Source organism: Procambarus clarkii, chromosome 30, assembly GCF_040958095.1.
Source record: "Procambarus clarkii isolate CNS0578487 chromosome 30, FALCON_Pclarkii_2.0, whole genome shotgun sequence".
Lineage (NCBI taxonomy): Eukaryota > Metazoa > Arthropoda > Malacostraca > Decapoda > Cambaridae > Procambarus > Procambarus clarkii.
In genome coordinates this window covers 37,539,497-37,555,268 of record NC_091179.1, presented here as the reverse complement: position 1 = coordinate 37,555,268, position 15,772 = coordinate 37,539,497, and the positions used below count along the sequence as shown (strand labels likewise).

The window sequence follows — 15,772 nt, the reverse complement described above, 5'->3', positions numbered from 1 at the left end:
AAAGACGTCTGACAAACGCAGCGATACGGACAGAATAATTTTCCAAGGCGAGGCAGGAGCGGGCCATGCTTATCTTCTCTGTTCCACGAATTAACCAGTCAGAGGATAGCGCGGAATCGGCATGGTGCCACCACCAGTCTGTAGGCCTCTTCTAGTCACGTGATGCCTGTGATAGCTGTACCTCTTCTAACAGAAAAGCTACGGCGGCCTCCGTAGTCTTACTGAACAGCCCTGGGGTCCATGTTCCTCATAGACACCAAACAACAAAATGCTAGCTTCAGAATTACAGAATCTTGAGTGAGTTCACTCTAGTGCACTCGTGTCAGAGTGCAAACTGATGGCCTGCAAGACACAGTATAAAAGCTAGCTGGTAATCTCTCCTCTCACAGAGGGTGAAAGTAAGAGCGGGGAGGTTAGAAAATACAGACTGAGAAATACGAAGAAATTTATTCTTCAGGGACATGTTGGAGAATGTGAGAATAATTTCAGGGACTATAGAATCGTGAACAATAATGAACCGTCGACCTTGAAGGCTCATTACCGGATAAATCTCTCATATAACCTCATTCATGTTAGGCGATAAGCATTCATTTCGTATATAATTTTTTTTAATCGAAATAACAATTCTCTGACTCGTGGTACGTGGAGCCTTGAAGATAGCTTCAGATACGTGACATATCGCAAATGTGAGGTAAAAAACGTGAAAACGAAAATTAAAATGAAAAATAATTTTCACGTTTTTGGAGGCACTCCTGGTACTCAACTGCTAAATAGTCGTAATGGCTTGGTGCTTTCCCCTGATAGTTCTCTTCCCTTCCTGGTACTCAACGATATATGAGATTATCAGTATGTGAGTTTAACAATATTTGAGACTAACATGTGACGTTACCAAAATGTGTAGTTACCAATATGTGAGGTTACCGATATATGTATAGTTACCAATATGCGGGGTCAGAATTACAGACAAATGTGGGGATAATAATTATTCGAATGTTGTTAGAGCCCTGACTTAATGACTTACCTGACTGGTTAATGATGTTGTTAGAGACCTGACTTAATGACTTACCTGACTGGTTAATGATGTTGTTAGAGACCTGACTTAATGACTTACCTGACTGGTTAATGATGTTGTTAGAGACCTGACTCACTCTATGGTAAATAATGTTGTTAGAGACGTAAATCATTCTATGGTAAATGAAGTTATTAGAGAGCTGACTCACTATATGGTTACTGTTGTTGACTGACGAGTATCCGAGTGGTCGTATACGAGACGAGATCGTCTGTACAGTGTGCTCGTACACAAGACGTGATCGTCTGTACAGTGTGCTCGTACACAAGACGTGATCGTCTGTACAGTGTGCTCGTACACGAGATTTGACCATCTGTGCAGTGTGCTCGTACACAAGACGTGATCGTCTGTACAGTGTGTTTTTACACGAGATGTGATCGTCTGTACCGTGTGGTCGTGCACGAAACGTGAAGTCTGTACAGTGTTGTCGTACAAGAGTAATGACCGTGTGTACAGTGTGGTCGTACACGAGACGTGATCGTCTATACAGTGTGGTCATGCACGGCACGAGATCGTCTGTACAGTGTGGTCGTACACGATACGTGACTCTCTATACAGTGTGGTCGTACACGAGATTTGACCATCTGTGCAGTGTGGTCGTGCACGACAAGTGATCGTCTGTACAGTGTGGTCGTACACGACACGTGAACGTCTATACAGTGTGGTCGTACACGAGAAGTGACCGTCTGTACAGTGTGGTCGTGCACAAGACGTGATCGTCTTTACAGTGTGGTCGTACACTAGACGTGATTATGTATACAGTATGGTCATACACGAGATGTGATCGTCTGTACAGTGTGGTAGTGCACAACACGTGGTCGTCTGTACACAGTATTCGTACACGAGAAGTGATCGTCTGTAAAATGTGGTCGTACACGACACGTGATAGTCTGTACAGTGTGGTCGTGCGCGAGACACCATCGTCTATACAGTGTGGTCGTACAGGAGACGTGATCGTCTGAACAGAGTGATCCTACACAAGACGTGCTAGTCTGTAGAATGTGGTCGTTCACGAGACGTGATTGTCTTTACAGTGTGGTCGTTCGCCAGACTTGATTATGTGTACAGTATAGTCGTTCACGAGACGTGATTGTCTGTACAGTGTGGTCGTCCACGACACGTGATCGTCTGAACAGTGTGGTCGTGAGTGAGAAGTGATCGTCTGTACAATGTGATTGTACAATAGACGTGATCGTCTGCACTATGTAGTCGTACACGAGACGCGACCGTCTGTAAAAAGTTTTCGTACACGAGACGTGATCGTCTGTATTGTGTGGTTGTTCACGAGACGTGATCGTCTGTACAGTATAGTCGTACACGTGACGTGATCGTCTGTACACTGTAGTCGTACACAAGACATGTCCGTCTGTAAAACTGTAGTCGTACCCGAGATGTGTTCGTCTGTGCAGAATGGTCGTACATGAGACGTGAATGTCTGTACAATGTAGTCGTACACGAGATGTGAACGTCTTTTACAGTGTGGTCGTACAAGAGACGTGATTATCTGTACAGAGTTGTGGTGCACGAGACTTGATCGTCTGTACAGTTTGGTCGTGAATATGACGCGACTGTCTGTACAGTGTGGTCGTTCAGGAAACGTGATCTTCTGTTCAGTGGAGACGTACACGAGACGTGATCGTCTGTACAGTGTGGTCGTACACGATACGTATTCGTCTGTACAGTGTGGTCGTACACGAGACGTGATCGGTTGCACTATGTAGTCGTACACGAGACGTGACCGTCTGTTAAAAGGGGTCGTACACGAGACGTGGCCGTCTGTACCGTTTGGTCGTAAACGAGACGTGATCGTTTGTATAGTATGGTCGTACACGAGACGTGATAGTCTGTACAATGTGGTCGTCCACGAGACGTATTCGTCTGTACAGTGAGGTCGTACACGGAACGTGACCGTCTGTACAGTGTGGTCTTATATGCGACGTGATCGTCTGTACTCTGTGGTCGTACACGAGACGTGATCGTTCGTGCAGTGTGGTCGTACACGAGACGTGATCGTCTTTTACAATGTGGTCGTACACGAGACGTGATCGTCTTTTACAATGTAGTCGTACAAGAGACGTGATTGTAGGTACAGAGTGCTGGTGCAACTGACTTGATCGTCTGTACAGTGTGGTCGTACACGACACGTGATCGTCTGTACAGTGTGGACGTACACGTGACGTAATCGTCTGTACAGTGTGGTCTTACATGAGACGTATTCGTCCGTACAGTGTGCTGGTAAACGAGACGTGATCACCTGTATAGTATGGTCGTACACGAGACGTGATCGTCTGTACAGTGTCGTCGTACACGAGACGCGATCGTCTGAATAGTGTGGTTGTTCAGGAGTCGTACTTGTCTATACAGTGTGGTTGAGCACGAGACGTGATCGACTGTACAGTGTAGTCGTACACGAGACGTGATCGTCTGTACACTTTGGTCGTTCACGAGACGTATTCGTCTGTACAGTGAGGTCGTTCACGAGACGTATTCGTCTGTACAGTGAGGTCGTTCACGAGACGTATTCGTCTGTACAGCGTAGTCGTAAACGAGACGTGATCGTCTGTACAGTATGGTCGTACACGAGACGTGATCGTCTGTACAGTGTCGTCGTACAAGAGACGTGATCGGTTGTACACTGTGGTCTTTCACAAGAAGTATTCGCCTGTACGGTGAGGTCGTTCACGAGACGTATTCGTCTGTACAGTGAGGTCGTACACGAGACGTGATCGTCTGTACAGTGTGGTCGTTCACGAGACGTATTCGTCTGTACAGTGAGGTCGTTCACGAGACGTATTCGTCTGTACAGTGAGGTCGTACACGAGACGTATTCGTCTGTACAGTGAGGTCGTACACGAGACGTGACCGTCTGTAAAAATGTGGTCGTACACGAGACGTGATCGTCTGTACAGTGTGGTCGTTCACGAGACGTATTCGTCTGTACAGTGAGGTCGTTCACGAGACGTACTCGTCTGTACAACGCAGTCGTAAACGAGACGTGATCGTCTGTATAGTGTGGTCGTACACGAGCCGTGATCGTATGTTCACTGTGGTCTTACACGAGACGTATTTGTCTGTACAGTGTGCGTGTTGGGAGAGTTTATGAGTGGAAATAAATGAAATTGGTATAAGGAATTGAGCTCGGAAAATTTCTAAGAGTTTTCTTTATTCTTTAACCTTTATTCCTGTCGTGATATTCAATTAGGTCGCCTGAGTAAGGACTTGCTTAGCTAACACACCAGTGTAGTAAGCAGCTCATTCCTCACTTTGGGACCATGTATGAACAATTGACTAGGCGCGAGCAAACGCCGAGACCCCAATGAAAATTGAAATCCCCTCCACTAGGCCGTTGACCTTCGCTATTCGCCGAAGCGAATCTAACGACTAAGTCCTGGGCTCTCACAACAATAATTTATTGTTGTGTGTTGCCGTATATTTAGTCCTAAACTCAGAATCAGTCTCAATTTGATTAGTCGAGTGTGTCAGAACACTTGCAGGACAATAATAATGTGTGGGGTGTTACGAGAAGACAGTGTTAACCATAACAACTTAGTTTATTCAATAAAGTACTAACTACTACAACAAAACAAAAGAAATATCTATGACGTTACTCGAAATCCTTCCTGTGACACTATCAACGAAAGCTAGACACCAGCCCCTTGGACTGCATAATGAACTAACTCGAACATAAGCGTGACCACAGAGGAATCAACAAGAAACAGTAACTAACAGATCTATAATCACAATTACAACAAATGACACAGTGGGTTCTGAAACACGTCTCCAGTAACCTCCTAACTGTTCTACGCCTCAGTACAGTACTACACCTGCAATGGCGGTTGCAATGCAATCAAATCAGTAGCCTTTCAATGACAACAATGACTAATGGGTTCACTGGCACTCCAGCAACCCTTCCTCAAATTAATCCTTACGTTAACACTCCGTCCCACGGACGATACTCTAGTTCTTATCTGGCTGATGGCTAGACTCTTTTAAACTACCGTAGCTGCTTGGCAGGAATGTAAATTAACCCAAACGTATTCTACATTACTCAAATTGTCAAAGAACAAATTCTCTTAAAGCAATGGGCGTTCCCTTGGTTACGTTATATTAATTGCCTCGCAATCACCTCACTGAATACTGGACTTCGATGTCTTACCAGATAAAGAGGAGAATATAAAACCCAAGTACTCGTCTACAGCCAAGTTCACCCACGACAATGACAAATCACACTAGCAAATCACAGTGATTTACGTTACAATCCGGTTGCAATGACAATACTGCAGAACCTAGTAAAATAACATACAGGACATGAACCTTCTAGAACACTGCCCCACAATGACTTTACTGAACTACAATCACATACGGTCATGCTCAACACTAGCAACAATCACTATCAAATAACAACCCCTTTGCAATAACACACACGGCAAGTACTCTAATTTCCAAGTATTAGAATACTGCACAGCACTTACTGTTGCAAATGACCCCAGTGCTCTCATTACCCCTTAGTACATGCACCCGCCAAACCCCCTGTTTATGAATGAAAAACGATTTGCACACGACTCACAACTGCTGACGTTCGAACATATCCGGAACAAGTGCTTCACTGACGAATTTTGTTCGAATCACAACGCTATAAATGCTTCACCCACGTACTACAAATACAAATAATCGCCAACAGAACCTAAACACCTAACCTAACCTATCCTATGCCTATATATGCACAATATGCTAATATATTATAGTATTAATTTATACTTGAGAAAATTCCCGTTTTGAATGCACAGCATATTAAAATTTATGAATGCGTCTGTGGGGTTGACCGCTGGATGTAATGGACTTGAGTCGAGGACGGGTTGCAGCCCGTCCTCCAAACAAAGATCCAAAAGTGATTCTATGCACCTGCCAAACCCCCTGTTTATGAATGAAAAGCGGTTTACACACGACTCACAACTGCTGACGTTCGAACATATCCGGAACAAGTGCTTCACTGACGAATTTTGTTCGAATCACAACGCTGTAAATGCTTCACCCACGTACTACAAATACAAATAATCGCCAACAGAACCTAAACACCTGACCTAACCTAACCTATGCCTATTTATACACAATATGCTAATATATTATAATATTAATTTATACTTGAGAAAATTCCCGTTTTGAATCAACAGCATGTTAAAATTTATGAATGCGTCTGTGGGGTTGACCGCTGAATGTAATGGACTTGAGTCGAGGATGGGTTCCATACCCGCACAATGTTAGCGTCTTACACAAACATGGGGAAATCTGCCTTAAAACACTGACACGAATTTCCCCATTCCCATCGACTGCTACAAAGCTCTAGCAGGCATTATCTATAATCACTGGTATGGGAATCCCCGAGTCTGTTACCGCTCGTATCCACATTACCCCACAATAAATGATCACACTCTACCCACTGTACACAATGTCTTTCTCCCCTTCGAGCGACGACTTAGGCCAGATTCTGTGACGACCGCCGTCGTAGATGAAGCAGTAGGTGAAGCAGTTGAGTAGTCAAGCCACCACGACGCCCTATACTCAATTTGGCCAAATGAGTACAGCGAGCATCTTGACAAAGTGGCAGCTGTGTTCAGAATGGCGCCAATACAGGCGATTCCTGCGTCCTCCTCGAAATAACCAATGAGAGGAAGGCATACAGCGGCCTACCTCTCAACCAATCACTAACTGGGTAACATAGCCCCTAGGGCGACTCCAAGATGGCCGACCAAGATGGCCGAACAACGTGGCTCAAGATGTTTACTAAGATGGCGGCTGTTTCCATGACGACGACTCAAGTGGCTAGCTTGCGGGAGGCACACAGCTCACCCACGCCGTCACAGGCCTAGCTTGTTCCCGCGCAAATCTTGAGTCTCGCTCCAAGCCATACAATGAGATGATGCTATCGGCATATCTCTGTCCATAGACGTGCTACCCCGGCCAGGGTAACATTTCTGGACTGCTAAGGACTGGGGCTCTCACGTGAGCCCAAAAACTAGATGTTTCGGTTGCTGGTTACCAAACTTAAGTCCACACACTGTACAGACGTGATCGTCTGTACAGTATAGTCGTACACGTGACGTGATCGTCTGTACACTGTGGTCGTACACAAGACATGACCGTCTGTAAAACTGTGGTCGTACCCGAGATGTGTTCGTCTGTGCAGAATGGTCGTACACGAGACGTGATCGTCTTTTACAGTGTGGTCGTACAAGAATACGTGACTGGCTGTATAGTGTGATCGTACACGATACGTGATCGTCTGTACAGTGTGGTCGTTCAGGAAACGCGATCGTCTGTTCAGTGGAGTCGTACACGAGACGTGATCGTCTGTACAGTGTGGTCGTACACGATACGTATTCGTCTGTACAGTGTGGTCGCACACGAAACGTGATCGTCTGTAAAAAGTGGTCGTACATGAGACGCGGGCATCTGTATAGTGTGGTCATAAACGAGACGTGATCGTCTGTATAGTGTGGTCGTACACGAAACGTGATCGTCTGTACAGTGTGGTCGTACTCGAGACGTGATAGTCTGTACTATGTGGTCGTTCACGAGACGTATTCGTCTGTAAAATGAGATCGTACACGGAACGTGACCGTCTGTACAGTGTGGTCTTACATGCGACGGGATCGTCTGTACACTGTGGTCGTACACGAGACGTGATCGTCCGTACAATGTGGTCTTACACGAGACCTGACCGTCTGTAAAAATGTGGTAGTACACGAGACGTGATCGTCTTTTACAATGTAGTCGTACAAGAGACGTGATTGTCTGTACAGAGTTGTGGTGCAAATGACTAAATCGTCTGTTAAGTGTGGTCGTGCACAAGACGTGACTCTCTGTACAATGTGGTCGTACACGACACGTGATCGTCTGTACAATGTGGTCATACACGACACGTGATCGTCTGTATAGTGTGGTCTTAAATGAGACGTATTCTTCTGTACAGTGTGGTCGTACACGAGACGCGATCGTCTGAATAGTGTGGTTGTTCAGGAGTCGTACTTGTCTGTACAGAGTGGTTGAGCACGAGACGTGATCGACTGTACAGTGTAGTCGTACACGAGACGAAATCGTCTGTTCACTGTGGTTTTCCAAAGGAAGTATTCGTCTGTACGGTGTGGTCGTACACGAGACGCGATCGTCTGAATAGTGTGGTTGTTCACGAATCGTACTCGTCTGTACAGTGTGGTCGTGCACGAGTCGTGATCGTCTATACAGTGTGGTCGTACACGAGAAGTGACCGTGAGTACAGAGGCTCGTCCACGACAAGTAATCGTCTGTTCAGGTGGGTAGTACACGAGACCTGATCGTCTGTAACGCGTGGTCGTACACGAGACCAGATCGTCTGTAACGCGTGGTCGTACACGAGACCTGATCGTCTGTAATGCGTGGTCGTACACGAGACCTGATCGCCTGTAACGCGTGGTCGTACACGATACGTATTCACGTATTCGATGTAAATTGTGGTCGCACACAAGACGTAATTGTCTGTACAGTGTGGTCGTTCACGAGAAGTGATCGTTTTTACAGTGTGGTCGTGCACGAGACGTGATCGTCTTTACAGTGTGGTCGTGCACGGGACGTGATCATCTATAAAGTGTACTCGTACACGAGACGTAACTATCTGTACAGTGTGGTCGTTCACGAGAAGTGACAGTCTTTACAGTGTGGTCGTCTACGTCACGTGTTCGTCTTTACATGTGGTCGTGCACGAGACGTGAACAGTTTGGTCGTTCACGGAAAGTGACCGTCTGTACAGTGAGGTCGTACACAAAACGTGATCGTCTGTAGAATTGGGTCGTGCACGAGACGTGATCGTCTGTACAGTGTGGTAGTACACGAGACGTGATTGTTTGAACAGTGTGGTCGTACACGAGACGTGACCGACTGTAAAAATGTGGTCGTACAGGAGACGTGATCGTCTGTACAGTGTGGTAGTACACGAGACGTGATTGTTTGTACAGTGTGGTCGTACACGAGACGTGACCGTCTGTAAAAATGTGGTCGTAGAGGAGACGTGATCGTCTGTACAGTGTGGTCGTTTACGAGACGTATTTGTCTGTTCAATGAGGTCTTACACGAGACGTGACCGTCTGTAAAAATGTGGTCGTACACGAGACGTGATCGTCTGTACAGTGTGGTCGAACACGAGACGTGATCGTCGGTACAGTGTGGGCCGTGCACGAGACGTTATCGTCTTTACAGTGTGGTCGTTCACGAAAAAATGACCGTCGGTACAGTGTGGTCGTACACGAGACGTGATCGTCTGTACAGTGTAGTCGTACACGAGGCGTGATCGTCTTTACACTGAGGTCTTACACAGGAAGTATTCGTCTGTACGAATACATGCCACCATACTGCCCCACTTTCCCCCATACTCCCCCACTTTTCCCTTCACTCCCCCGTACTCCCCCACTTTCCCCCATTCTCTCCCATACTCGTGGTTGTTCACGAGTCGGACTCGTCTGTACAGTGTTGTCGTGCACGAGACGTTATCGTCTATACAGCGTGATCGTACTCGAAACGTGATTGTCTGTACAATGTGGTTATAAACGTGAAGTGACCGTGTGTGCAGAGGGTCGTCCATGACACGTGATCGTCTGTACAGTTGGGGCCTACACGAGACCTGATCGTCTGTAAATTGTGGTCGCACGCGACACGTAATCGTCTGTACAGTTTGGTCGTTCACGAGAAGTGATCGCTTTTACAGTGTGGTCGTGCGCAAGACGTGGTCGTCTGTACACTGTGGTCTTTCACAACACGTGATCGTCTTAACAGTTTGCTCGTCTATAAAGTGTGGTAGTACACGAAACGTGGCTGTTGGTACAATGTGGTCGTTCAAGAGAAGTGACCGTCTGTACCGTGTGGTCGTCCACGACACGCGATCGTCTTTACATGTGGTCGTGCACGAGACGTCATCGTAAGTACAATGTGGTCGTACACGAGACGTGATCGTCTTATACAATGTAGTCGTACAAGAGACGTAATTGTCTGTACAGAGTTGTGGTGCAAATGACTAGATCGTCTGTATAGTGTTTTCGTGCACAAGACGTGACCGTCTGTATAATGTTGTCGTACACGACACGTGATCGTCTGTACAGTGTGGTCATACACGACACGTGATCGTCTGTACAGTGTGGTCTTACATGAGACGTATTCGTCTGTATAGTGTGGTCGAGCACGAGACGTGATCGTCTGTACAGTGTAGTCGTACAGGAGACGTGATCGTCTGTTCACTGTGGTCTTACGAAAGAAGTATTCGTCTGTTCGGTGTGGTTGTTCACGAGTCGTACTCGTCTGTACAGTGTGGTCGTGCACGAGTCGTGATCGTCAATACAGTGTGGTCGTACACGAGAAATGACCGTGAGTACAGAGGCTCGTCCACGACACGTAATCGTTTGTTCAGGTGGGTCGTACACGAGACCTTATCGTCTGTAACGCGTGGTCGTACACGATACGTATTCACGTATTCGATTTAATTGTGGTCGCACACGAGACGTAATCGTCTGTACAGTGTGGTCGTTCACGAGAAGTGATCGTTTTTACAGTGTGGTCGTGCACGAGACGTGATCGTCTTTACAGTGTGGTCGTGCACGAGACGTGATCATCTATAAAGTGTACTTGTACACGACACGTGACTATCTGTACAGTGTGGTCGTTCACGAGAAGTGACCGTCTGTACAGTGTGGTCGTCCACGACACGTGATCGTCTTAACATGTGGTCGTACACGAGACGTGAACAGTTTGGTCGTTCACGAAAAGTGACCGTCTGTACAGTGAGGTCGTACACGAAACGTGATCGTCTGTACAGTGTGGTCGTACAGGATACGTATTTGTCTGTACAGTGAGGTCGTGCACGAAACGTGATCGTCTGTACAGTGTGGTCGTACAGGATACGTATTCGTCTGTACAGTGAAGTCGCACACGTGTCGTGATTGTCTGTAGCATTGGATCGTGCACGAGACGTGATCGTCTGTACAATGTGGTAGTACACGAGACGTGATTGTTTGTACAGTGTGGTCGTATACGAGACGTGATCGTCTCTACAGTGTGGTCGTATATGAGACGGGATCGTTTGTACACTGTGGTCATACACGAGACGTGATCGTCTCTACAGTGTGGTCGTACACGAGACGTGACCGTCTGAAAAAATGTGGTCGTACAGGAGACGTGATCGTCTGTACAGTGTGGTCGTTCACGAGACGTATTCGTCTGTACAATGAGGTCTTACACGAGACGTGACCGTCTGTAAAAATGTGGTCGTACACGAGACGTGATCGTCTGCACAGTGTGGTCGTACACGAGACGTGACCGTCTGTAAAAATGTGGTCGCACCCGAGACGTGATCGTCGGTACAGTGTGGGTCGTGCACGAGACGTTATCGTCTTTACAGTGTGGTCGTTCACGAAAAATGACCGTCGGTACAGTGTGGTCGTACACGAGACGTGACCGTCTGTAAAAATGTGGTCGCACCCGAGACGTGATCGTCTGTGCAGTGTGGTCGTACTCGAGACGTCATCGTCTGTACAGTGTGGTCGAACACGAGACGTGATCGTCTGTACAGTGTGGTCGTACATAAGACGTGATCGTCTGTACAGTGTGGTCGTACACAGGGTAGCAGTGCAGGAGACAAGGTCGTGAGGGTCATACTCACTAGTCTTGTTCAGTGCGTACTGGTTGAGGATCCAGGAGTGGTTGGAACACGCGTAGCGCTGGACTCGCGGGTTGTACTTGAGTTGGACAGGGTGGTCGTAAGGAAGGATGACTGTCCCGTTAGGACAGAGGCTCGGGTCCAGCGTCTGCGGTAGGTGACAAATAAAACAAAATATAAAAGAACATTGAAAATGTAACAACTGAAATAGTATTTTGGAATTTTAAGTCAGAGGACAAAACTGAGATTAAATCTTTGACACCCAGTGAGTAATCTCACTTACGTGATGTATCAGTGAGAAAATACAACAGATTTTCAGAGCTCAGCAGAACTCCAGGTTGCAATCGTTGTGACTATGTCGTGGCCTGGTTGTCTGGGGCGTGTGCGTGGGACTACCCACCGCAAACGTAATGTATCTTTGACGTTTAAATATATTTCCTTGAGAAAGCTTAAGTGTATGATCTAATTTATGGAGAATAAAATTATGATACTAATGCCATGACAATGACTTTTCATCTTAGCTTAACGAAGACATTTAACAGTTATTTCGACCACTGAAACACACACCATTTAGATCAAAGCCGTAGAAACAGTCTGAAAAAAGCTACAAGCTTTTTTTTTATGATTTGCCAAATATTTCAATGCGAAGACTGATTTTGGGATTCATATCTTCGCTAGTGATTCACTTGACAACCTTTTGACAGATGGCCGAATCGTGTAGTTTAGTTTGCTTGATGTATTATTCTAAATACTAGTAAAGGTCTGTCTGATGAATATTAAATCTCATATGGTAACACACCTCTCATCACAGCGAACGTGAAGCATACCTAAGATCTTGAGCCATTAGAGTGCGACTGGCGTCAATTGACCTATGTCGGGGTCACAGGATCAGACTGTGATTATTGTAAATTTACGATGACCAAACTACACATCAGAAGATGCATAATGGTACTTGACAACACTCAAGTGCGACCTGATAATGGTACGTCCTTGACCATTATCCAGACGTATGATGGAGTTGTATCACACGACATGATAATGGTCCAGGATGGACCGAAACGTTGTCGTTTCTCAATCTTCTGCTCTGATTATATCTGCATGAGATTATATATGTCCCCATGATATGACTGAGATCATGTCTGCATCCCCCCTGGTCATGCCCCCCGGTTAAGCCTGAGATTTTAACGGGCACCAGTTTATACCCCAGATTACATCTACAACAACATTTTTTAAATAAAAACCTAATCAGCCCACCTGCTCGGGAATTTGAACGGCGTAGTGGTTCCAGCCCGCCGCAGAGACCATCGTTGTATCAGCCTTGTATGGTTGATAGTTCATTTGTTCACAATGGGTACCTGTACAGAGTAACAGGCTTAGCTTTTAGAGGTTACGTAAATACACACACACACACACACACACACACACACACACACACACACACACACACACACACACACACACACACACACACACACACACACACACACACATCTGGGGGGTGTCATCCCCCAGACACCCCCCACATCCCCCAGATCCCCTCTGCCCCCAGTCACCCCCCAGACATCCCCCAGATCCCCCCAGACCCCCAGAGAAAGGGAGAACTCTGGTACAAGAGTTTCCATGAAGAATCTCAAGGTTTGGTACACCAATGCTGATGGGGTATCTAATAAAGCAGAAGAGATAAAAGAAAGAGTGAGTGAAGCAGATCCTGACATAGTTGCAATTGTGGAAACTAAAATTAATGACATGATCTCAGATGCAATCTTTCCTGAAGGGTACCAGGTGATACGAAAAGAGAGGACACAGAGACAGGGAGGGGCAGTAGCACTCCTAATAAAGCGGAAATGGAAGTTTGAAGACCTGGGAAATCGAGTTACCAATGAGTGCACAAGCTTCATACATGGAACTCTGACAGTAGATGGGAGGAAGATTGTGATCCTGGTAATCTACAATCCCCCACCAAACAGTAGAAGACCCAGGCAGGAGTATGATGACAACAACAAAGCATGTATAGATGAACTGCAGAAGGCAGCAACACTAGCCCACAGAATGAGAGCGAAGCTGCTGATCATGGGGGACCTAAATCATGGAGAGATAAATTGGGAATCAAGGAATCCCCATGGAGGGGACGAAACGTGGGGAGCAAAATTAGTAGATGTTATAGACAGGAATTTCCTGACACAACATGTGAAGGAAGACACAAGGGAAAGAGGAGGAGATGCACCGAGCCTATTAGACCTGATTTTCACCCAGAACGTAGAAGATATCGAGAATTTAGAGCATGAAATACCTCTAGGGGCCAGTGACCATTGTGTCCTAGTCTTTGACTACATGATGGAATTCAAACTTATGACCATGGGACAAGAGATCTGGGAAAGGAGAGCTGACTACAGGAAAGGGGACTATATGAGGATAAGGGACTATCTGGGTGAAGTGCAGTGGGAGGAAGAAATTAGAGGAAAAACAGTCCAAGATATGATGGACCTAGTCATACAGAAATGCCAGGAGGCCGAAGAGAGATTTATACCAACGGTAAAGGGAAAAAATAAGAAGGAATATAATAACCCATGGTTTAATAGACAGTGTCAGGAAGCAAAAATGGCCAGCAGACGGGAGTGGAGGAAGTACAGAAGACAAAGAACAGAGGACAACAGAAGCAGATACAACAGAGCTAGGAACGATTACATTAACATAAGACGAACATCGGAAAGGGACTATGAGAACGATATTGCAATCAAAGCGAAAAAACAACCTAAGTTACTACACAGTCATATAAGAAGAAAAATGTCGGTGAACGACCAAGTGACAAGACTAAGGAAGACAGAGGGGGCATATACTGAAAGTGACAAGGAAATCTGCGAGGCACTGAATGCCAGTTTCCATGGAGTGTTCACTACCGAGCCTGAGCAGCTCCCATTGTTGGAAGGGGTTACCCTAGATGAAAGACTATCAGATATAGAGGTGACAGCAGAGGAGGTAATGAAACAGTTGACAACTCTAGATGCAACTAAAGCAGTTGGACCAGACAAAGTATCACCGTGGATACTAAAAGAAGCAGCACAGGCCCTCAGCGTGCCTCTGGCAATGATCTTTAATGAGTCACTTATGTCAGGAGAATTGCCCAGTTGCTGGAAGAAGGCAAATGTCGTGCCGATCTTCAAGAAAGGAGATAGGGAGGAGGCACTTAACTACAGACCTGTATCACTGACAAGCATCCCCTGTAAAATACTGGAAAGAATAATTAGGCTGCGACTGGTTGCACACCTGGAGAACATTAGGTTTGTGAACAAACATCAACATGGGTTCTGGACAGGGAAATCGTGCCTAACAAACCTTCTGGAATTCTATGATAAAATAACGAGGATAAGACAGGACAGAGATGGTTGGGCAGACTGCATATTTCTGGACTGCCAAAAAGCCTTTGATACAGTACCGCACATGAGACTGCTGTTCAAGCTCGAGAGGCAGGCGGGGGTGGGGGGAAAGGTCCTAGAATGGATAAGGAACTACCTAACAGGAAGGAGCCAAAGAGTTACGGTAAGGGGCGAGAAGTCGGACTGGCGAACAGTAACAAGTGGAGTACCACAAGGATCGGTGCTGGGACCAATTCTATTTCTTGTATATGTTAACGACATGTTTACAGGCGTAGAGTCCTACATGTCGATGTTTGCGGATGATGCAAAGTTGATGAGAAGAGTTGTGACAGATGAGGATTGCAGGATCCACCAAGAGGACCTGAACAGATTGCAGAGATGGTCAGAGAAATGGCTACTAGAATTCAACACGAGCAAATGTAAAGTTATGGAAATGGGACTAGGAGATAGGAGACCAAAGGGACAGTACACAATGAAGGGGAACAGCCTACCTGTAACGACGCGTGAAAGAGACCTGGGGGTGGACGTAACACCTAATCTATCTCCTGAGGCACATATTAATAGGATAACGACAGCAGCGTACTCTACACTGGCAAAAGTTAGAACATCATTCAGAAACCTAAGTAAGGAGGCATTTAGGGCGCTTTACACTGC

The 15,772-nt window shown here is 46.1% G+C and overlaps 1 protein-coding gene across 1 annotated transcript; it reads right to left on the bottom strand.

Moving 5' to 3' along the window:
• Positions 1-11,181: 11,181 nt before the first annotated feature.
• On the bottom strand, positions 11,182-13,049 carry LOC138370056 (uncharacterized). The gene is made up of 2 exons (XM_069333833.1): positions 12,999-13,049; positions 11,182-11,892 (listed from the first exon to the last, which is right to left on the bottom strand). Exons 1-2 carry the CDS (start codon positions 13,047-13,049, stop codon positions 11,182-11,184), a joined length of 762 nt encoding a protein of 253 aa, XP_069189934.1.
• Positions 13,050-15,772: the final 2,723 nt, after the last annotated feature.

What these genes read in the sequence shown, in the direction of transcription:
- LOC138370056 (XM_069333833.1), bottom strand. Translation starts at nt 13,049, where the DNA reads ATGGTCTCTGCGGCGGGCTGGAACCACTACGCCGTTCAAATTCCCGAG. An exon ending in CCGTTCAAATTCCCGAGCAG is followed by an intron (nt 11,893 to 12,998) that starts GTGGGCTGATTA and finishes CACCTACCGCAG; the next exon opens with ACGCTGGACCCGAGCCTCTG.